Source organism: Photinus pyralis, unplaced genomic scaffold (assembly GCF_008802855.1).
Source record: "Photinus pyralis isolate 1611_PpyrPB1 unplaced genomic scaffold, Ppyr1.3 Ppyr1.4_LG4, whole genome shotgun sequence".
Lineage (NCBI taxonomy): Eukaryota > Metazoa > Arthropoda > Insecta > Coleoptera > Lampyridae > Photinus > Photinus pyralis.
In genome coordinates this window covers 44,698,741-44,723,294 of record NW_022170511.1, presented here as the reverse complement: position 1 = coordinate 44,723,294, position 24,554 = coordinate 44,698,741, and the positions used below count along the sequence as shown (strand labels likewise).

At 35.5% G+C, this 24,554-nt stretch overlaps 2 protein-coding genes across 6 annotated transcripts in view; both read right to left on the bottom strand.

Moving 5' to 3' along the window:
• Positions 1-11,324, bottom strand: part of LOC116167775 (protein kinase C-binding protein NELL1-like) — a 33,185-nt gene extending 21,861 nt beyond the window's left edge. For all 5 annotated transcript variants that reach the window (XM_031483281.1, XM_031483282.1, XM_031483283.1 and 2 more), the window contains exon 1: positions 8,911-11,324. In XM_031483281.1, coding sequence (XP_031339141.1) covers positions 8,911-9,121 — 211 coding nt within the window. In that variant the 5' untranslated portion in view covers positions 9,122-11,324. The remainder of the gene's footprint in view (positions 1-8,910) is intronic.
• An 8,917-nt stretch (positions 11,325-20,241) lies between these two features.
• Positions 20,242-21,684, bottom strand: LOC116169174 (uncharacterized protein K02A2.6-like). Its single transcript, XM_031485200.1, has one exon. It carries the CDS (start codon positions 21,682-21,684, stop codon positions 20,242-20,244), a length of 1,443 nt encoding a protein of 480 aa, XP_031341060.1.
• Positions 21,685-24,554: the final 2,870 nt, after the last annotated feature.

Genomic DNA, 24,554 nt, shown 5'->3' with positions numbered 1-24,554 from the left:
GGTGTTACAAATGATAAAAACTCAACTTGGTAGATCGATGAAAACCCTGCAGTGTGATGGAGGAAAAGAATTCGACAACAGCGAGGTTCGAAAAATATTGAAGTTGGACGGGGTGAATTTGGCGGTGTCAAATCCTTATACGCATGAACAAAATGGATGCGCTGAACGAACAAACAGAACAGTGGTTGATTTGGCTCGAACAATGCTTTTGGCTAAAAAAATTGCCAAAATATTTGTGGGCGGAAGCGGTCAATACTGCTGTTTACATTTTGAATCGCAGTGGACCAAGCGGAGTTGAAAACAAATCTCCTTACGAACTTTTCACGGGGAAGAAGGTGAATTTAAATCGTTTCTATGTTTTTGGCACAGATTGTTTCGTGCACGTACCGAAAGAAAAGAAAAATAAATGGGACCCAAAAGGCAAACGAGGAATTTTTGTCGGATATTCTGACAACATTGACGGTTTTCGTATTTGGTATAAATCGGAAAATCGCATCGTTCGCAGTAAATGCGTTGTTTTTGAACCAGAACAGTCTGAAAAATTATTGGCATTATTTCCGGAGAAGACAAGAAGCGCAGATAGTCAAGGTCCCGAAACATTTCCAGGAGAAGATTTCATCGATCAAGGGAATTTGCAAGATCATGAAGAAGATTTTGTCGATCAAGAGACGAGCACACCAACTCAAGAAAAGGAATTGGAGGGTAAAGCATCGGAAGAAATCTTGGAAAAACGACATCTCAGAAATCGGAACGATCTCAAAGCACCAAACAGATTGTTATATGCAATGATTTCGGAAGTTGTTGAACCAAAAAGTTATAACGAGGCCATAAAATCGGCAGAAAAGCAGAATTGGGTTACCGCCATGAACGAAGAAATGGCATCATTGAAAGAAAATTCGACGTGGAAAATTGTTGAACTGCCGGAAAAGCGAAAAACTATTTCTAATCGCTGGGTATATCGTGTGAAACGGGATTCTTACGGGAATGTTTCGCGGTTTAAGGCACGTTTAGTTGTCAGAGGATTTAGTCAGCGAGAAGGTATTGATTATAATGAGACATTTAGTCCTGTGGCACGACTTGATTCAATTCGGATAGTTTTGAGTATTGCAGCGAAAGAAAAATTGAAGATTGCTCAATTTGACGTCAAGACTGCATTTTTATATGGAAAAATTGATGAAGAAATTTACATGGATCAACCTGAAGGTTATGAAGATGGAAGTCAGCGTGTTTGTAAATTGCAGAGGAGTCTTTATGGTTTAAAACAATCCCCAAGATGCTGGAACGAACGGTTCAAGGAGGTTTTAATTTCATTTGGTTTACAGGAGAGTACAGCTGACCCATGTTTATTTTACCGTATTTCCAAAAATGAAAAACTGATAGTCGTTATTTATGTGGACGATGGATTGGTTGTTGCCACAACAAAAGAATCTATTAATAAATTCATTGGAAAACTCGAAGAAGAATTCAAAATGACAGCGGAGCCAGTCGGATGTTTTCTCAATATTCAAATTAATCAACATAACGATGGAACAATTTTCATTAATCAAAAACGGTACGTTGATGACATAATTGAAAAATTTAAAATGACAGAAGCAAATTCAGTTAGTACGCCAATTGAAAGATGTCAATTAACAGGGGAAGAAGTGAAATTTGAATTGACGAAAGCCCCTTATCGAGAAGCAGTAGGGTGCTTAATGTATTTAGCAGTATCTACTCGTCCTGATATCACGTTTGCTGTAAATTATGTTTCACAGTTTCTGGAAGAAGCAAGGGAACAGCACTGGACAATGGTAAAAAGGATCATTAAATACTTGAAGGGCACAGCTGAAATGGGAATTTATTACAAAGAAGTTGACACTCAAGTTAACGAATTAGAGTCATACAGCGACGCAGATTTTGCAAGTGACCCTCATACAAGACGGTCTGTCAGCGGTCTGGTTTTTAAATTTTGTGGAGGTGCTATCGTCTGGGCAAGCAGGAAGCAGAAAAGTGTTTCCTTATCTACCACAGAGGCGGAATATGTGGCTGCCAGCGAAGCAGCTAAAGACATTGTATGGTTAAATCGTCTTTTTGGGGAAATTGCACCATTAGAAAAAGTACCAACGCTTCGTGTAGATAGCATAAGCGCAATAAAACTCGCTCGAAACCCAAGTTTCCACAAGAGATCGAAACATATTGATGTGCGGGCGCATTTTGTACGGGAACGAGTTCAAAATAAGGAGATGAACATAGTACATGTTGCAAGTGAAGATCAAGTTGCGGATATTTTAACTAAGCCAATTCCAAAAATTCAATTTCAACATCTTAGAGAAAAATTGGGGATGTTTTCATTGTAACATAAATGAAAGTTTAAAGTTTGAGGGGAAGTGTTGTACTAAAATCTTTAAACTAAATAATTCATTTATGTTTGATCTAAGGTAGTAGTTTGTTGCTATATAAATAATTTTAGAGTTTGTCATTAGAAACTGATACAATAAAAAACGTTGTTCATATTGATGTTTAATAGCAGTTCTTATTCAATTTAATACCATCAACAGTTTCAAATCCACTGCTTTTAAAACATTGATAAATGTCATCGACGGTTGACTGAATATGGAAGAAGTAGGCATAAATTCTGCATTCTTCGTGTAGTTTCCATTCAAATTAGCATTTCCAATACATAAAACTTGCTTATTGAATTTCAATAGTTTCCGGCTTATCGGGAAAAGATATTTATTTCTGTTACTACCGTACTGCAGGGTTTAGCTATTGTCAAGCACTAAAAGTGAGCAATTAGGGGCTAATCGAAACAAATCCGTTGATATGGTAGCTAATAACACTTATATCACCCCCTACTGATACAGCAAATTTTACACACCTATTTATTCGGTCTTGTAAAAATGTATAACGGAAGGGGTGAGCAACCCCGAGGGTTATTAAAGTTTTGATCGTTTACATATAAAACTGCCCACAAACGAATTCCCGACTAACTCGATTTATTTAGCTGGTGTAGTGTTTGGACTTCAGACAATTTGACTTGGATCTTCAGGGATTTTCTCATTTTTTGGTTTAATCAATAATAGTACTCCTTGAAGGAATTGATCTACATTTAATTTAAAATAAACATTAACTTCAGTGGCGGATTTAGGTACAAATTTTCTGCCAGCAGGCTATTTCATTTTTGGCGCCCCTACACTGACTAACTAAAATTCGGTACCCTAGTTCGAAATATTAATAACATTTTTCTAACAATGAAATTGCAACTTTTTGTGTGTGTTTTATGGTCTTCATTAATACAGTTCTTATTCGCATGATAATTGGGAACTAGGCCCTAGGGGATCTTTGTGTCAGTTTCTAAATTATTTTTACAATCCACGATTTAGTAAAAATTACACGAGGAATTATTATTGGGTAACTTCCGAACTAAGGAAAGCTCAATCATGTACTGATTATAAAGTGCAGTAAGGTATGCTTTAAAATACACCAATAGGAACATAGCTTACACAAAACTACTCAATTTCAGTATTGTAATATTGGATAGCTATTGGAAAATTTTAAAAATTCATGATCTTTTACAGAGCAGGTAGTAATTTTTCATATACAGACGTAGAGTGTTCAGTATACTGCAGTACAGTACCAAAATTTTTAGAGACTCGTTTTTTTTATTTATACAGGGTGAGTTATGTTGGTTCTTAGTTTGCTTGAGCTAGGTGGCTATTAATATCTCGGTTTTTTTGGACATGTCAAAGCTCTAAAAATTGCGAAGCTCTGGCCAAAAAACCGGAAAATGTGATTTTCGAGAATGGACTGGCGAGCTGGCATTCATTTATTTTCAAAGATATCAAAAAATAATTAATTAATAATTAACAAACGCTTGGTGATTGTTTCTCATCTTTTTACATCAACTTTGTTTGTTGCCAAAATCTTGACAAAGCAGCATCCTAGCTCAAAGCAAATATTTAGAAAAAAAGAAACGTTTTTGACAGTCTTACATCCTTTATGCCTAATATACACTACCAAAGGTCAAATTAATTTGCGGTATGTGCCGTTTTATTACTAAACACTAAATTGTTTCCCACAAGAAAATTTTTGTTAAGTTCTTACAGAATTCAATGTAATTAAACGATTATTAATTACGGTCAATTTTTTATTGGTACTTAATTGAAAATTGCTTTGTCCTTTCTATTCTTTTTGCAAGATGCACGATTTTCCGTCGTTTATCTGTGTGTCTGTCTGTTCTATCGAGATCTCAAACGGGACAAGTTGTCACTAGTAAAATAATCTAAAAGCGCTTAAAAAAATCTGTCTTCTACTTATTCAATGCTTCTACCTACCGTCTTATTTGCGGAAAACTACAGTTTCAGTTGAAAGCTGTATTAAATGTACAACTTGCAAACACCGGGCACATAAAAACTGTACTGATAGAAATCCGTTTTATGTATGTCACAGTTGTGACTCAGAATACGATATGTCTACCTACATTACAAGAAGTAGGTACTTCTTCGTAACTGTAACTTCTGTTTCTGAATACAACCCTTTGATTTCTTATTTTCATTATTGTTGTAATACTGTGACAATTTGCCCCAGGTTGTCACAAGAATTCTACTGAAGGTTATAATAAGACGATTTTAATCGTTGGTATCAACAACTAGCCCCGGTCTCTTTTGCCAAGGTTTTTAACATTTACATTTTTTTCTTAGTTTATTTGTAATAAAACGTGGCACAATTGTTGTAGGTTATCCACAGAAAAATAAGGTCTGTCCAATACCCTAATAAAAATATTTAGTTGTTTATTGAAAAAAAGTTGGATGCCGTTATGCGTGGCCAATTTTTTTTTTTCAAAAATCCGGCTGGCTATTTTTCGTTTCCGTACCTATGCCTAATATACAGGGTGAGTTTTTTTTCATTTTGGGCATTGGGATCTCGGAAACCATAAGCCATACGGATTCGGTTAAATGAGCAAAGAGTTGTCGTTTTAAGAGCTTATTTAAGATATGCTTTTGTTCTTTGAAAAAAATGCGCGGTTCACTAGATATGGGCGAAAAACTGATTTAGTGATTTTTCATTTAACTGTTGTAGAATCGTTATTAGAAATACAATAAAATGACACGAATAAAATTTTTAGACATTTTAATGCTTAACATGACGAACATACTAATTTATTTTTAGATCTTACAATTTTTGAGTTATAATACAAACTATAATTTTTTAAATTGTAGTCATAGTTGGCTTTGACATTTTTAAAAAGGACAAATTTTTCTCTTTATAACGATATAAGGCTTGCTAAATGTACTTTAATCAATAAACGCCCTGCAGTAATTTTCGTATTATTGAGAGGTAAGTAAACAGAGTTGGCCATGGAAAACAATATCTAGTGAGACCTTTCATTTACGACGAAAATTGGACAATATTATCTTCATTTTCTACCAAATGAATTTCAGGATATGTAAGATGGGTTAGATTTGGAAACACGACGTAATTTACGCTGGTTTCAACACAACGGTGCCCCCTCACACAACTAACTGCAAGTTAAATATTATAATAGACAATAATTAAGAGAACAAAAATGTTTCCCATGGCAAAATCTGTTTTTACTACTCTTAATAATACAAACAGTACTGTATCATGTTTATTTGTCAATGAACCTTATATCATTGTAAACAGAAAAAAAAACACTTTTTAAAAATGTCACAGCCAACTTTAAAAAAATGTAAGTTTGCGTTATAACTCGAAAATTATAAAAGAAGAATAAATATTAGTAAATCTATCTTATTAAGCGGAAAAAAATCTACAATTTTTGTTCTTTGCATATTTCTGTATTTCTAATACTAACGATTCTACAACAGTTAAATGAAATTTAGATTTGCATTAAAACAATTTCTAGTAGAAAAAGCGTACTATCACCTAAATGAAAACCTAAACATTTGAAACCTTTTAAAATAATTATTGTATGTTCGTCACAATTTTAGAATGGGATATTTTAATGTGTCGGTTTGGTTCAATATGTTATACATTTTGTAATTTTAGTATTTGTGCTAAGTATATTGTTTGTATGTATTAGGGACATGGTGTTGCCACCTACTATAAGGTAAAGCAACAACGAATAAATAAAATAAAAATGAATGAAAAATCACTAAATCTGTTTTTCGCTCATATCTAGTAAACTGCGGATTTTTAAAAAAAAAACAAAAGCATATCTTGAATAAGCCCTTAAAACTACAACTCTTTCCTCATTTAACCGAATCTCTATGTCTTACGGTTTCCGAGACCCTAATGCTTAAAATGAAAAAAAAAACACCCTGTATTTATAATATCCAAAATTTGAATCGAATCCGTAGAGCCGTTACCTCGAACAATTGCCAACGAACGCACGTACATACAGACGGAAAAAGATTTTAATGTAAAAATTTGATGAAATTTTGTTCCAAAAATCGGCGATCGCAATAGTTACCTAGCTTATACTAGGAAGCTAAAAACTACAAAGTCGGAGTTACCAATTATTTAGTATTGCATTCGGAAATTAATCTCCAATAATTCCATGGCTTGCTTAAAATTATGTAACATTTTTCGTTTATTGTTTGGCGCAGTCTCCATCAACACGGCCATAAGAAATACATTGTAAACTTCAATACAAACCTTCAAGATTAATTTCTAAATGAAATACCAGGTATTTGGTATTTCCGACTTTGTAATTTTTTCTCTATCTAGATAGTGTAAAAATCCTCGTAAAAATCCAATCGTCAGAACGCTCAGAAAAAACCACTAAAGGTTTGTTAAAATTGTTTTTTGATATCTTTGACCATAAATGAACGCTAGCACGTTCTTGAAAATTACATTTTTCGGTTTTTTCGACATAACTACGTTATTTGTAAAGCTACAAGAGACAAGTGAAAGGGAAAATTAATTAGCATAACTGAATATTTAAGCGACTTTGTATCTCTTACAGTTTACCATAGTCAAAATGAAAAAAAAACTCACCTTGTACAATAATATATTTTTTATTTCTGTAAGTTACAAATTTTTGGATCAAATTTGCCGCCCCCTAAAATCTGCCGCCCGAGGCTCCAAGGCTTGCTGGTAAATCCGCCAATGGCTCAGAAGTTACAAAAAATAAATTTCTCGTGTAATTTTCATTAAATCTTGAGTTGTAAAAGCAATCTAGAGTCTAGTTCACAATAATCATGCTAACAAGGGGAAAAAGCTGTTTTAGAAGACGATAGAACACACACAAATCAAAGTTGCAATTTCATTTCATAATGTTAATAAAATAATATTTCGAACTAGGGTACCGAATTTCAGTCAGTCAGTAGACTGGGTCCGTTAACTTGGCCCCCACTGAGAGATTTCATAGTCGTATTATTTTGAAATGAATGCGCTCGTTATGCGCTCATATGCGCCACCGATAATAACTCTTGCGCCATTATCGTTTTTTAGAAATCCGAAAAAACATTGGGGGGGGGGCAAGTGAACGTAGCCCCCCCCAGTACGTATTTTGTCCCTTGTAACTAGGTCACCTGATACATTTGGTTATGCGCTCAATTGCGCCACTTGAATTAAAGCTAGCGCCATTGCGGTTGAGCCATAAAAAATTTTTAAAAAGTGGAGGGTCTAACTTAGCGTTTTCAAAAGTTATTTCCGGAAGTGCGTCCATTTTGAAAATATTTTACATCGATTCGGCCATCGGAGTAACTCCTAAATACAAATTTTTAAAAACCTACCTATTTTACTTTCTCAGAATCGTTTAACTAAAGCTCCCAAAAAAACACCCTGTATAGTGTTTCTGAAACACTATAATGGCGCCAAGATTTTTGTTTACGGCGCATTTTAGCGCATGATGAAAGGTACGATGTAGTAGAAAAAACATGCTAAAAAACGTAACTTTTGAAAACGTTAAGTTAGCCCCACCCCCTTTTAAAAATTTTTTATGGCTTAACCGTAATGGCGCTAGCTTTAATTCAAGTGGCGCAATTGAGCTCATAACCAGATGTACCCTCCCCCCAAATATATTTAAGGATAACCAAAAAACAATAATGGCGCAAAGATATCTTTTTACGGCGCATTTCAGCGCATACCTGAGAGTACAATTTCGTATGAAAAGATGTTCAAAAAAAGTAACTTTTAAAAACGTTAAGTTGGCCCCCCCACTTTTTGAAAATTTGTCACGGCTTATCCGTAATGGCGCTAGCTTTAATTCAAGTGGCGCAATGGGGGGCTACGTTCACTTGCCCCCCCCCCAACTGTTTTTTCGGATTTCTAAAAAACGATAATGGCGCAAGAGTTATTATTACCGAGCGCATTCATTTCAAAATAATACGACTATCAAATCTCTCAGTGGGGGGGGGGGGGCCAAGTTAACGGACCCCAGTAGAATACAGAAGAAAGTCGTTGCTGAACGATAACCGCTGTGTAACGACGCCGTGGCGCGTTAGAGAGGCCTCTAAAATCCTACATATTCAGAGGACCGATGTTTTATCTACTGCTCTTATCTAATGTTGTAACAAAAACCTTTACATTTTTGAGATGCAAATGCTTTTCGATTTTACTTTTTTTTGGGATTTAAATATTGATGATCATTGTATTACAAAATGTTGATGCTGCGATAACTACTCTATCATTGTTTTGGAATTTCAAACCGTTAATATAAAATTAAAGCATGTTCCTTTAATATTTGTATACGCAAGACATCAAATTATAAACGTTGAGGATGAAGAAAATTTACTGTCGCAATTACGACTAAAGCCGTGAGAATCATCAATAGATTTCCAATTACATCCTTAAATGAGCTCCCACAAGTCGCAAATTGCATTACACAGTAGACTGGCTACAATCAAAGTGGTTAAATCGCGCCTAATGACGTTTTCGATTTTCACATTTCAAGCTCATTTTCGCTCCGCGCCGGATCATTCGGAAAATTGGAAACGCTCGACTTACCTTGGAGCAAATATGCCGGTCGAAGTTGCTGTGGAACACTCGGGCCCGATGTGATCGACACACCCGCCCAGGTGGTGTTATGTAACCCCAGCTCCGCCAGAAGGTCATACTGACTCGGCGATTGTGACGATAGAAAACTCGAAGGATCTAAGCCAGTCGCTGAAAAAAGAAAACGGAATGGGATTAGTCGCAAGGTTTTTTCTATTGCCATAAGGGTGACTATTAATAAATTAGCGCCAATCGATAACGAGTCCTATGAATAATTTTAACCCTACCCCACGTGTTCCCATTAGCAACCTCATTTACACCAAAAATTATTGACCAAACTGTATGTTTTCATTGTACCGCATCCATTATGGAGATTTGCGACTCGTTTCCAAAAGAGTAAGTAACAAATGGAGCTTTTAAAGGTCAAACACCTTAAAATCACTTGCCCTTTAAAAAGAGCTTTACGTTGGCGTGCAGCAATTGCTCGACACGAATTCTTCCATTACATTAGTCAGTCTATAGACGGGGTGTAGATATAAATGTGGGGGTGGAATTATTTTTACGAGCAATTAGTTTCGTGAATTCGTGCAGTTGCGTTAGACAGCTTTAAAACGTAGGTATAGTTCCTCTTTATTATTATGACAACTACCGTAAGGGATTCGAGCGACAGGAGTAAGGAAGGCCGCAACTTTATGGACTCTAGTTTTTAGGACGTAGTAAATAAATTCGTTTCATTCGGAAAACGCTTCAGAGATATGCATCGGGAGCAAGAGCGCTATAAAATTTACCTTCATTCTGAGGAAGTAGTTTTTGTGAAAAAATGCGGACCGGAACATGCGATGTTTTCGCAACGCACGCTCTCTGGAGAAGGCCTTTGAAACGAAGGGCCCATTTCGTGATGTCGACAAACTAAAATGGTATGATGCAGAACTGCAAAGAAGGAGTAATGACTATATACGCAAAGCGCTTAGTAAATTGTATAAAAAGTTATTTGTGCAAGCATCTTTTAAATAAGAGATGATGTAGGTAGTTTTAATCAAACACGTCGTATATGTGTAGACTAAGCATCAATTAACCACCCCTAATTTGATTGGCAATCTCCCATAACTTCTGTCTAAAAAACGACTAGGTATTTCTATACAAATTGAGATCATATTGGACCGTAAATTTAATTACCTTATTTCTTTATTTACAGTCAAATGATAATGAATTTATATGTGCTTATTATTATACTTACAACACTGACTTGTACACAATTTACTACATACGCGCGAACTTTACTAGTGATCACTTCGGCATCGATATTGAAACTGCCCTAAAACAAGCTTCAATTTGCTTATATATCAAAGGGAAAGTATCTAGAAAAACTCACGAAACGTGTCTCGAGGGGTCTAGAAGACTAATCATATTTCAAGGAAAGAATGCGTCGCATCCGCTTTCACTCCTTATCACCGGTGACTAATCTCCCCTCGGTGCACGGGATACTCGCTACAGTAGTGCTATGCGCAATGGCAAACGGTCACTAAACCAACCGCAAACACATGTCTAACTAATTTTATTAAACAGAGTTACTAAAAATTTATTCGACGCAAATGAAATAAATAATGGCGGCCAGGGCAGCAGACAAATACTACGCACAAGCGATTGCGTCATGCGTCGTCGAACGAAATTAACATCTGCGTTTTTTTATAGGCGAAATCTGCTTATTTTCAAACATAATTAACGATAAAAAAAACTCTTATCGCAATGACCGGAGATAACAATGCAATTATTTACAATGAACATTATCTTTTTATGCGTAATTCAACTTTATAACATACATAAACCCTTGACCGCCGCAACCCCAAAGACACCCAAATCACCGCGTTCCCCCGCATGAATCCGTTAGTCTAACATGCAGAATGTTAGGGGAACGTCAGTGGCGTAACTACAATACCTCAAAGGTACGCAATGAGGACGGACCCCGATTTAAAAAAGGGCTCTGGCAAAAATGTACAAAAAATTTAATTCAGAAACACGGAACGCAAAAAAACACACTCAATGAATTTGAATAGCAAAAGAAAGTTTATTGAATAGTTTATTTAAGAGTGTAAAATGAATCGAAATGCCGAAAGAGCCCCTACAAATTTAGACAGAATGCATTTAAAGCCATACCGTGTTCCCCTCGGACAAAAGTACCGAGCCGAAGAAACTTCCGAAGCATTGTTCACAGAGTGAAAATTTTGAAGCAATATCTACAATATAGAAAAATTAACAATACGAGGAAGTAACTCATGCATTTGAATAATTTAAATCTTACTTTAACCTAATACAAAATTTGATATGCCAATCCAAATAGATTTAAGAGCAACTCCACCCCTTTCCCATTTGTGAAAAATAACAGTCCGAAGTTTCTTACATAAAGTACATGAAATACTTTTGAAGGTCCCGGCTACGGTTAACCTTAAACTGAGGTTGTATTTCGAGATAAATGTCGCTAAGTAATTTTAACACTCCAGCATGCACGTCAAAAAACGCAGATTAATATACCAAGAATTGAAGTCGCTAATCAAACTAAACGAGTTTAAACATTAAACATTAAACACGGCAAAATAAAGATAACATTTAAAGTGAAACAAGTAAATAACAAAACAAATTCAAGGGTTATCTACTGCTAGTTATACACGTCGGCGAAGGCAATACAATTCACAAAAAAACGAAGAATTAAAATTAAAATTAAGTGCATTACCTTTTGTAATGGCACAAATATTACACAAAACTTGACAATTAAAGTTCGAACAAAATCATCTGGACTCTCATTGAACGCTGAAAACAGTGACACTAAATTTTACAATGGGCCTGTAGGAACTTCAAAATGCAAAATCAGCACAGCTAAATCAAGAGACTATTTCCTACATATAGTTCGTTTCACCAATAATTTAACATTTCTCATTAGGTCGTTAAGTAGCGGGAATTCCCACTGCGACATTTAAAACAATCGGACAATAGCCCCCATTTAACTAAAAGTCAGCGGTTCTCAATAAAATTTTAATGTTTCAAACGCCAAATTGTAATTGGGGAAACTACTTGGAATGTGTCTACCCATTTAATTAATACATTAATATGGTATCAACACGATTATTGTCGTTAATGTCCTATCGACGCATTCCTTAAGGAACTACATTTTAAATACAGGGTGACAATTTGAAAACTTACCACCTCCCATATCTTAGTAAATAAACGAGATATTTAAAAAAGTCAAAATCCGTTTCGGTAATTCGGAGGGGGAATCACAATGACATAGTTGGCGACGCACCCCCTCCAACCCCTTGCGCCCCAGCCACCCCAAATTTTAAATCTTAAATAGTGACCCCCCATGTGTGATATGTCGTTGGAAAGCTCTGAAAAAATGCTTTCCAACCATACCAAATAGCATTAGATTTAGGTTAGTAGTTATCGTGCAAATCAAAAAATAAACTAATATGATACATTTAAAATCTGTCGTATTTAAAACGCAACCGGCGAACATAGACGAACTAAGACAGAGAATAATTCAAGAATGTCGAAATATTGAAAAACCAACATTGGAAAGGTTCGACAAGAGTTTGAGAATAGATTATAACTGACGATCAAAAATGAGTTGCTGTCGAGTCGGCTTTGGAAGTTCAAGTTAAATACGATTTTCCATGTTTATTTTTTGATTTGCACGATAATTACTAACCTAAATGTAATGCTATTTGGTATGGTTGGAAAGCATTTTTTCAGAGCTTTCCAATGACGTATCACACATGGGGAGTCACTATTTAAGATTTAAAAGTTGGGGTGGCTAGGGCGCAGGGGGTGTGAGGGGGTGCGTCGCCAACTATATCATTGTGATTCCCCCTCCGAATTACAGAAACGGATTTTGATTTTTTTAAATATCTCGTTTATTTACTAAGATATGGGGGGTGGTAAGTTTTCAAATTGTCACCCTGTATATCGCTTATTAAGGAAATGGGCCGATTTATACGAGCACTACAATTTGGCGTTTGAAACATTAAAATTTTATTGAGAATCGCTGACTTTCAGTTAAATGGGGGCTATTGTCCGATTGTTTTAAATATCGCAGTGGCGACCTAATGAGAAATGTTAAATTATTGGTGAAACGAACTATATACAGACTAACATTGTTTAAAAATTGTTGATATAAGGATTGTGACACTGTTGTAAAGTGACAGTATTGTATTTAAAGGTTAATGTATCTCCTGCGGATCTTTACATACCTACGCCAACGGTTTTTTTTAAATCAAGAGAAAATAAAAAAAAAACGCCGAACTGCGTAGAAATAAATTGGTTAAAATTAATCAATTCCTGAAGCTTTCACAAGCAATTCCTGTAGCTAGCATCTAACCATCAAGTTTTTTTAAAAGGTCAGAGTCGCGTAACGTCAGAATATCGATATGAGGGTGGTATCTTGAATCTGAAATTTCTGGGGTGTATTTCTAGTGAATTTTGAACACTCTGTATAAACTTTTTGGACTGTTATTACATATTAAGTAAGGCCAATTCCTTATTTAAGTAAATCCAGAAAATAATGGGTCTGTATTATTCAGTGGCGGATTTACAAATTTGCCTATTCCATTTTTCACGCCCCTACACTGACTAACTGAAATTCGGTACCCTAGTTCGAAATATTAACTCTATTAATTCTAACAATGAAATTGCAACTTTGATTTGTGTTGTATCGTCTTCAATAAAACAGCCTTTTCCCCTTATTAGCATGATTATTGTAACCGAGGCCCTAGGGGATCGTTATGTGAGTTTCTAGATTATTTTTACAATCCACGATTTAGTGAAAATTACACGAGAAATTATCTTTGGGTAACTTCCGAGCTAAAGAAAGCTCAATCATGTACTGCTTTAAACATTCTTACACCAATAGGAACACAGCTTATACAAAACTACTAAATTTAAATTGTAATATTGGATCGCTATTGGAATATTTTGAAAATTCATGATCTCAAAGTATAATTTACAGAGCGTCTGGTAATTTTTCGTATACAGACGTAGAGTGTTCAGTATACTGCAGTACAGTACTAAAATATGGAGATTTTTGTTAATTTTGGGAGACTCGTTTTCTGTATTTATACAGGGTGTGAGTTATTTTGGTTTCTAGCTTGCTTGAGCTATAGGTGGCTATTACTATCACCGATTTGTGGACATGTAAAATTTTTTTAAAGAATAAATTTTTGTTCCGAGATAACGGCTCGACGGTTTTGTTCAAATTTTCGATCTGTATATTAAGCATACGGAAACGAAAAACAACGGACCGGATTTGGAAAAAACATGTTTGGAGCGCCGTAAAGGTCACGAACTTTATTTTTCTAATTGCAACGCAAAATTTCTATTAACTATTCGAAAGACTTTCTTGTTCTGCGTACAACCTACAAATATTATGATTTTCTAACAATTTTTCTTTCGACAAAACGTTACTTTGATTTCGTTAAAATTTTGGCAGGTTTCATTAAACAAAATGTAAGGCTGTCAAAAAGGGTTTAGCAAGGTTTTAGGAAGTTGTTCTGTCAAGAATGTGGCACCTGATTTTCATTTTCACTATGAGGATGTCGTAAACCGTAAGAAAAACAAAATCGCTTAAATAGGCAAAGTTATGCAAAATTTTATGCTAGTTAATTGTCCGTTTCAAAATTTCTTGTAGCTCTACAAATTGCGAAGCTCTGGCCAAAAAATCGGAAAATGGACTGGCGACCTGCCATTCATTTATATTCAGATATCAAAAAATAATTTTAACAAAACCTTCCTCATCTTTCTACATCAACTTTGTTATTGCTTATGGATGCCATATTGAATTTTTACGTCACTAGATAGAGAAAACCAGTTGCCAAAATCTTGACAAAACAGCTTCCTAGCTCAAAGCAAATATTTAACCAAAAACAATTTTTTACAGTCTTAAATCCTTTATGCCTAATATACACTGCCAAAAGTCATATTAATTTGCTGTATGTGCCGTTTTATTACTAAACACTAAATTGTTTCCAATAGGAAAATTTTGTTAACCTCTTACAGAAGTCAATGTAATTTGGATTTTATATCTTAAAATGATTATTAATTACGGTTAATTTTTTATTGGTACTTAATTGAAAATTGCTTTGTTTTGGATCCCTTCTATTGTTTTTGCAATGTGCCCGATTTTCCATCGTTTATCTGCCTGTCTGTCTGTTCTATCGAGATATCAGCCCCTGGGACACCTAAAAACTTCGGGTTTTCGCTAATTGATAGCTGCTATGGTTTATATTTCCCGTTACCCATCATTTACACGTGTGCTACGCGACAACACCCACGAGTGGGTTTTGAAAAATTTGTTTAATTTTTGTTCATCTTTGTCTATTGATTTATTTATTTTTTTTATTTTAATGTGACAAGGTATCATATAATTAATAATCGTAATTCCTAACTAGAATTACTAGTTTTTTTATCATTATCTATCGTTTCTCTAAATGGGGTTGAGTGATATCAAAGATTAAGAAAATCGGATCTCAAAGCCTTCCCCATACATTTATTGTTGTAACCTCGTTTGTAACCATCTATTCTTTTCATTTTCAACACGTTTTCTATGTTTACAACAACACCTTCCATCAATAATAATTAATGTAAGTAATCAGCTCGTAATCGAGATCAATTTTGTGTTTAGCTAATTTATAGTTCACCTGATGATGGAGATTTTCGCCGAAACTATAGTCGTGTTTTAATAGTACAACAATAAATTTATGGGGAAGGCTTTGAGATTCGATTCTCTTAATCTTTGATACTTTAGTTTTGCCAAGTTTTTTAACTTTGACATTTTTTTCTCAGTTTTTTTATAATAAAACCTGGCACAATTTTTGTAGGTTATAACCCACAGAAAAATAAGTCTTTAAGATACTTTAATAAACATTTTAGGTTGCTATTTGAAAAAAAATTCGGTGCCGTTTAGGCGCTCCAAATTTTTTTTTCAAAAATCCGGCTCGTTTCCGTATGCCTAATATATATCCAAAATTTTAAAAAAATCCGTCGAGCCGTTACCTCGACGCACGCACGTAACAATACAGAAGGAAAGAAAGAAAGTGGAGTTTTTCAACTCGAGTTCAAAGAGAGTTGAAAAACACTTTCTTCTCAAGTTTTACATATAATTTTTTCTGAAACTACAACCAAAATTGAAAAAGTATCGTATGTAATAATGAAGTTTGACACGTACCAATTGTTTTTTTATTTCCTCACTAGAGAAGAAAATCGCATTTTCTTCACCCTTTTTAGAGACAAATGTAGTTATTTCTAAAGTAGTTTCAGAAAAAAATTGTTTTATTAAAAGTTGCTTAAAATGATCTAAAACGTGGACATATGATGAAATTTTAACATGTCCAAAAAATGGTAATCACAATAGCCACCTAGCTCATGCTTGGAAGCTAATTTTTACCTACCACCTTTGAAGTTCTTTTGAACATGGAACCTATTCCACCTTGTGACGATGGAAGTGATGAGGATGACATTCGGACAAATGCACGTATTTTCCCATCAAACGCTTCGGAAAAATTTCCAGTTTGCAATTAATTGACTGGAATATTATTCAAAGAGTATCAATTTTCAGGTTTGAAAAACAGTCGTCAGTATATCACCGGTCGGGCTATAAATATTATTAAATTACATCAGCAAAATTAAAATCAATCGTCTTGAAGTTTTTGCTCATTTCCATTTTTTTAAATTATGTTTTGTTTTCGATCTATTTTTTTATGCAGAATTTGTACACGGTAATAAGTAATATGATCAATAAATAAAAATAAAGAAATGTTTAATTCTATATATGGCATACAAAGAGTAAACTAAATCAAGACTACTAACAAAACTCGGTATTTGGAGCGCCAAATCATCAAAATCCTAGCCCTACTTATGACCATTAGAAATACATTATAAATTTCAATGCAAACTTCAAGATTAATTTTCATTTCCAAATTCCAATTATGTAATTTTTTCTCTATCTAGGTAGCGTAAAAATCCAATATGGTGTCCATAAGAAATTAAAAAATTGATGTGATTGGCTCGAACCAACAAGTCATAAAAATATTTGATTTTAGCATCGCCAGAAAGCTCAGAAAAAATCACTAACAGTTTGTTAAAATTATTTTTTGATGCATACCTTTGCCAATTTAAGAGACTTTGTATCTCTTAGGGTTTACCATAGTCAAAATGAAAAAAAAACTCACCCTGTACAATAAATAATACCTTTTTTTATTTCTGTAAGATACAAATTTTTGGACCTGCTGATAAATCCGTCATTGGTTAAACTGAATTCATATTTTTCTTAAAACACGAACAAAAACAACTTTCTACTTCTTACGTTTCTATAACGCATACAAAGAATCTAAAGTTCCGATCCGTATTTGAAAGAAATATACGTCGAAGAGTCGAGGGAGTTTTATTAACTCCCTCAAAGTTGGAAAAGCAATTAATTTGCATTACTTACGGCAACTGACAGTATCCACGTTAACAACAATCGAGATCTCCCCCCAGTGGAAGCTCACAGGTCATTTAGCACATTTTACAGGAAATTTGGCTTGGAACTGTGTTGGCTCCGTACGATCTTTAGCAATTAATTCACTTTGAAGGTAAACGATTTTTGCGTGAAAATATTGGCGAATAAATCAACGTAATGGCCATAAAACTAATTTCGAAAAGTATATCCTATAATCATAAACTCGGGAGTGCGTCTTCTATTTCACTTGTAGAGTTATATAACGAAGTTTTATTGCCGCACTTCTTTCACTTCCTCTCCATGATAATGGAGTGTGGTAAGTGACTTATGATTTGTATCGGTTCGAAGTGTGACTATAAAAATGAATATGAACTGTTGAACGAAAATCAAGTGCAATAGATAGCGAAAGTGAAGCCAAGGAACTGTTACGTACCAAAAATATCGAATAGTAAGTAATTCGGGTCGCGTTTGATAAGGACGGACCGAGATCCTTTGGGGTGGTAAGGGAGAGCGTCGAGACGCTGGCGCCGCGAAGGCTGGCGGTAGCGCCGCAATAAATTTGATCGTGGACGCCGTCGCGGCTCGCGGACATTGTCACAGTTATACGAGAAGCATGAAAGAAGTATGCGTGTACGAGCTGAATCCGGAATGTGTTACATAAGCCCTGCTGTCTGTCTCTCCGACCGCCGATTTTCTCCCTTTACATTAATTGCGTCTCTACTTAACACGATTTTCCACTCCGGCTCTTCGGGGATTAAATTCCCGAATGTTTCGGCGACGAAGTGAACCATTCCAATTTTCACTTGAGCTACGTTATAGTACGATTAAATACCCAACTGGCAAAAGATCAAAATGTATAAATATTGTGCATTAAATGATCGCTAGACTAAACTAATAACTTTCAGTTTACTTTATTGGTCTGCAATCGCTTCAAGACGGGCAGTCATTGTCCGATTTATTTTTTGTCAAGCAACCTTGCCAAAATTAAGTTTCCACAACGAAATGGAAACACGTTTTGCAATATTGGAGACTTGCACATTTTATTTATAGCCCAGAGTAAGGATAATAAAAGACGTTCCGAGCTATAATTAAAACTACGGTGCACTAATCTACCGTAACATATTCCTGTTGATCCTTCGCTGGCGGGCAGCAAACCGACGCGACGCCCACCGGAGCTTTTACCCTAATTAACCTAAACAGGAATTTATAAGTGGAGGGTTATAAACAAACGCACCTACGTTTTGATGCCTTTTAGTTTAAATTCCAGAAGAGTTGGACGCCAATTTGTAATATGACCGCACCCATCCAATTCGAAAGTCGAAAAGGAACTTCACCGGGAAACTGAGTTAAAATTCACCTTCAACTCATTCTTGGAACGTCCAACTGCGCATATGGGCGATCACACGTGGCAGTGGTTTAATCGGCATTTTTGTTAATTCCAGTTACTCCGTCTTGGAATGGGTCCCAATTTTCTAGTGCTATGGATTTACACGTGCCCGTCTTCCTTCCTGCCTTGCGAGTCAAATAGGGATCACAGAATATGATTGGTGCCAAAGGCTCAAAGAGGTTAGGTTCGTCCAAATTTCCACGGAACACAATGTTCCAATGGTAGGTATATGTAAATAAATATAAAGAAACGCGAAGAAGTTAGTTGCTACATACAGGGTAGCCATTTGAAAACGAAACAGGGCCTATTTTTGGGACCTCAAAAATCTACGAAAAAAATACTCGGACCCGTCAATTTTTTATTCAAGGGGGAACCATTTTTTTTGCTAGGGGGTTACAAGCGCTCCCAAAATTTTAAGTCGAATAGGGGGTCGAGTGATACCCCATTTTGAAGGTATTTTTAAGTGGATTATAACCTTTAAGTTTTAAATCGCTACTAATTTCCCTAGCCGATACAGAGGCTAATAAAAGTTACAAAAATGTGTCATTTTCTTATGAAAAAAAATTCTTGTAAATGAATTAATGAAATAACAAAAATAAATACAACAATATATACAAAAAATGTTGCTCTCCTACATTTTGAACCGTACTTTTTGTCGTTTTTTTTTCTTTTTAATACTGGTAGGGTACATATGCCAATTCTGCAACACAAATCTTGGTTATTGTTGAGAGCGTTACTATAGCAACATTTTGAAGTTTAATAGTGATTGTCAATTACGGTTGTCAGATCATAGTAGTAACAAATAGCACTTTAAAGTTATTTAGTTGCAAAATCGGTACATTGAACAGTGATAATGGACTTTGCTGAAAGAGTTCAAACATAATATAACACATTATTATACTATTGTTCAAATAATGTCTTTTTTTTGCGAACAATGAAAATGCTAATAGAACTGCCCAGCTCTTTAATCTACAACACCACAATCGACAGGTTCTTGGGCTGGCATTTTTGGTAACCAATAATCATAGGCCCCTTTTTTTACCTGGCAATTTAACAGGAGAGATGTACCTGCAGTTATTAGAAAATACGATTCATTCAGCATTAGTAGAGATACCTACTAGAAAATAACGAGTACTTGGAAAATCGTCTAGTATTTCAGCAAAATGGTGCGCCACCACACTATGCTACAAAGGTTCGTCAATATTTGGACCAATCGTTTTCAGGACAATGGATTTGAAAAAGAGGAGCTATTGGATGGTATCTGATATGTCCTTTAATTACCGTTGTCACAAACACACATAAGTAACAAATAACATTTATTATAATTAAAGTACACACTTAAAACGTTGCTGAATTGTCGAAGCCAAGATGGTTGGTTCAGTCGGCTGTGTCTCCCGTACGTACATTCTCTTAATACACTACAATTCTTCCCTTCTTAGATTAATTGTTGTACAAGAAATGAACTACAATACACTTAAGTACATTCAAAATCTTTGAAAATTTCTGGTTTCTTAATTTTCCTACCTGACCTACTAACTATTGCTTCTGGTATAGTTCCAGAATTGTTTCTGCTATAATTACTACCTATAGTTTCTGGTAAATTACCCGAATTGTTTGTAATTACATTTTCAACATGTGCATTTACTAAAGGAGTTATATTAGAATCTGCAACTGTTTGTTCGTCCTGAACATCGTCAATAATTTCCGTTTGAGGAGTGGAGGTTGAACTCTTTTCTTCTAATCGTTGGCTTGGTACTTTAGTTGTATGGTTTTCCGAGGTCTTCTCGATGTCGTGGTTCAGCTCTAACCCGAATTTCCGAATCTGATCCAGATGTCTTCGCCACGTCTGACCGTTTAGTAACATGCAAAGGTAATTTTTCTTCCCTAGCACTTGAGAAATTTTTGCTTTGATCCAGATAGTATTGTTTTTATCTCTGTAATCCTTAACCATAACTGTCTCCCCCTCTTGAAAGGTTTCATGTCTACCCGTTCCATTATTTTCCTTATTCTCCCTCCTCGGTTGAAGTAAGTTGAATAAAGTTCTAACATTTCTGCCTATCATGAGTTTCGATGGTGTTTCATTTGTGGCGCAATGCACAGAGTTCCTGTAGTTAAGTAAATATCGACTAACTACTAAACTAGGAGTGATATTATGTTTGTGAGTTAACAGTGCTGCCTTTAATGATTTCTTGAACGTTCGGACTGCGTTTTCGGCTGCTCCATTTGTAGATGGGTGATACGGTGCTGATGTAATCTGCCTTATCCCATTTTTTATGAGGAAGTTTTTGAATTCCGTCGACACAAATTGTGGTCCGTTATCAGAGACTATTGTTTCCGGTATTCCCCAAGTACTGAAAATGTCCCTGAATTTTTCAATTGTCTCTTCCGATGTCGTTCTTTCCATCTTCTTGATCTCTGGGTATTTGCTAAATGCATCTAATACTATTAGGAAGGTGTTTCCTTTAATAGGACCCAAAAAGTCCACGTGAATACGTTGCCACGGTCTTGTTGGTTTGTTCCAACTCATGATCTCTGATTTTTGTGGATTGTTTGCGATTGTCTGGCAAGGTATGCATGCTCGACACGTTTCTTCAATATCCTTATCCAGATTTGGCCAATAGAAGTATGCTCGGGCAATGGATTTCATTTTGACTATCCCCAGATGACTACTATGTAATTCGTCCAGCAATTGTTGTCTAAATTTTGTAGGTATTATTATTCTGTATCCCCACATGACGCATCCCTGCTCCAGAGTTAATTCTAATCTTTTTCTAAAATATGGTGTTAATGTTTGCTCCTCCACCTTGCTTGGCCAACCTACCGATAGGTAATTATACACCTTAGAAAGTACCACATCTTTTCTAGTTTCCAATGCTACTTTCTTGTAGTCTACCGGTAAGTTTTCGGATATGATCATATTTAGATGAGATGATTTTACATCTTGACCTTTGGAAATATAACAAATATCAACAGGATGCCTACTGAGCATGTCTGCTACATTATTATTTTCGCCTTTAATATATTCCAGCTTATATGAAAATCCCGAAAGAAATGCTGATCAACGTTGAAGTCTTGAAGCTGCCATCTGTGGAATTCCCTTGGTTTCACCTAGGATTGACACTAGCGGACGATGATCCGTTTGGATTGTAAACTGTTGTCCCATCAAATACTGATATAGTTTCTTGACTGACCAGTAAATTGCCAGAGACTCCTTATCTAAAACCGAATAATTTTTTTCTGCCGGCATCAACGATCTCGAAATGAACGCCACTGGCTTCAAAATTCCATTTTTATTTTTGTTAAATAATGCTCCTGCTATGCCGTCTTGACTCGCATCTGTTTGTACAACTATGGGTAAGTTAGGATCAAAGTGAGCTAATATTTGATCAGACGCAATAATACTTTTGATTTCTTTGAATGATTTTTCACAATTAGACGTCCATTTATATTTTTGATTTTGCTTCAATAGGTCATATATAGGTCGCATTAATATTGCTAATTTAGGTACAAATTTGCTATAATAGTTAACCATACCTGCAAAACTTTTTACTTGGGTAATCGTTGAAGGTCTGGGTGCTTCAATGATCGCTCGTTGTTTTTCCAGGTTTTTCTTTATACCATACTTTGAAATTGTGAAACCTAAATAGCTGACTTCTTCCTGAAAGAATGCACATTTAGTTTTGTTTAGCTTAAACCCTGCATCGTTCAGTTTTTTAAGAACTGCTTTTAGATTTTCTACGTGCTCTTTCCTAGTTGCTCCGGTTACAATGATATCGTCTAAGAAATTTGCCGTATTCTTAATGCCTTGCAGTAGTTGTTCTAGTACCTTTTGGAAAATTGAGCTGGCTGGCGTGATGCCGTAAGGTAACCTGTTCACCTTAAATAACCCCTTGTGTGTGGTCCAAGTTAAAATCATGGCTGATTCGTCATCTACGCTGATTTGGTTATACGCATAACTTAAATCTAACTTCGTAAACGATTCGCCCCCGCTTAATTCCATTAATATACTTTCTACGGAAGGTAATGGATATTGCACTTGTTTGAAATATCTATTAACGGTCAATCTGTAGTCTCCACAGAGCTTGAGTGAACCATCATTTTTGATTATCGGTACTAATGGAGTTCCCCACTCTGAAGTTTCTACTGGAGTGATAACTTGCTCCCTTTGAAGAGTATTTAGTTCATCCTCCACCCTCTTTTTAATTGCTAAAGGTAATTGTCTAGCTTTTAAAAAAGACTGGTTGCATATTCTCTTTTAGTTGCAAGTGAACTTTTTTATAATTGTAACATCCTAACGAATTATTAAACACACGTTTAAATTCTGCACAAATATTTTCTGTCTCATTACTTATTGATAACACCTCAGCTGTTATTCTAAATTTAAATTTTTCCAAGAAATCTCTACCTAACAAGTTTTCTGAAGGCTGATTGCTTTTAATTATTTGAAAACTAAAATTTTTGCAAATAGTATTGTTATACTGCACATCACCTACTATATAACCTGCTGGTTTAATTTTACATCCTGAAAAACTTCTTAAAATGATGTTTGAATCATGCAAATCTAAATTTGATAGGTATTTTTTATACGTATCATAGTTTAAAACCGATACAGCTGCCCCTGAGTCCATTTGACATGATATTTTATGTTCATTAACAGAAATATGTATGTAAATTGGTTTGTCATTGTTAAAGTAAATATTATTTATTTCAACAGTCTCTGTATCAAAGTCCAACATGTTTTGTTTAATGTCTTTAAACTTACATACCTTTGATAAGTGTCCAATTTTATTACAGCTGTTGCACTTGTAGCTCGCATACCTGCATTGTTGCTGTCCGGTGTGAAGTCTTCCACAAGCTGTGCACTTCCATTTTCCCATTTTCTTCTCCACAGAGTTGCCTGATGGGGTCTGACGCTGCTGGAATACCTTCTGCCTCAGTTGAAACGGATTCGACTTCACTAAATTTACTGATTTATCTACTGCTAACAATGTTGCTTCTTTACTAAGGGCAATCTCCATTAGCTTCTCCAAAGTTACTTCGCCTGGCTTCTCCTCACACAACCTGTCCCTTATTTTCCCTTTTTGAAGACCGCAAACGAACTTATCCCGGAGGACTGATTTCAAATTGGTGCCAAATTCACAATTTGTTGCAAGATTATGAATCCTGGCGTACCATTTGTTCAGCGATTCGTTCGCCTCCTGCGCAGCAGCATAAAAATCGATGCGCTCCCTAAAGAGGCAAGTCGCCGGTGAAAAGTGAGCCTTTAATAGCTTACATAATTCTTCGTATGATTTCGACTTTGGTAAACTGGGGGTGCATAGATCCCTTAAGACTTTGTATGTATCTGAGCCAATTAGACTCAATAACGCCGCAACCTGTTTCTTGTCCGTCTGGGTGTCCCTTATGTTATTTACTTCAAAAAATTGCTCTAATTGTTCTTGATAAACAATCCACTCGTCTGACTTGACATCGAACTTATGCATGGACCCAATTAAAACCATTATTGTTGTCTTCTGATATAGCGATTCTCGTTACTTTTACAAACTGCCCTCGATGCGGTGCACGTGCAAGTTTCCAACCTCAAAAAATAGCACCCTTTTTTTTTCTCAATATGTATCCTCGTCGCCAATTGATATGTCCTTTAATTACCGTTGTCACAAACACACACAAGTAACAAATAATATTTATTATAATTAAAGTACACACTTAAAACGTTGCTGAATTGTCGAAGCCAAGATGGTTGGTTGAAATCGGCTGTGTCTCCCGTACGTACATTCTCTTAATACA

What these genes read in the sequence shown, in the direction of transcription:
- LOC116169174 (XM_031485200.1), bottom strand. Translation starts at nt 21,684, where the DNA reads ATGATCATATCCGAAAACTTACCGGTAGACTACAAGAAAGTAGCATTG.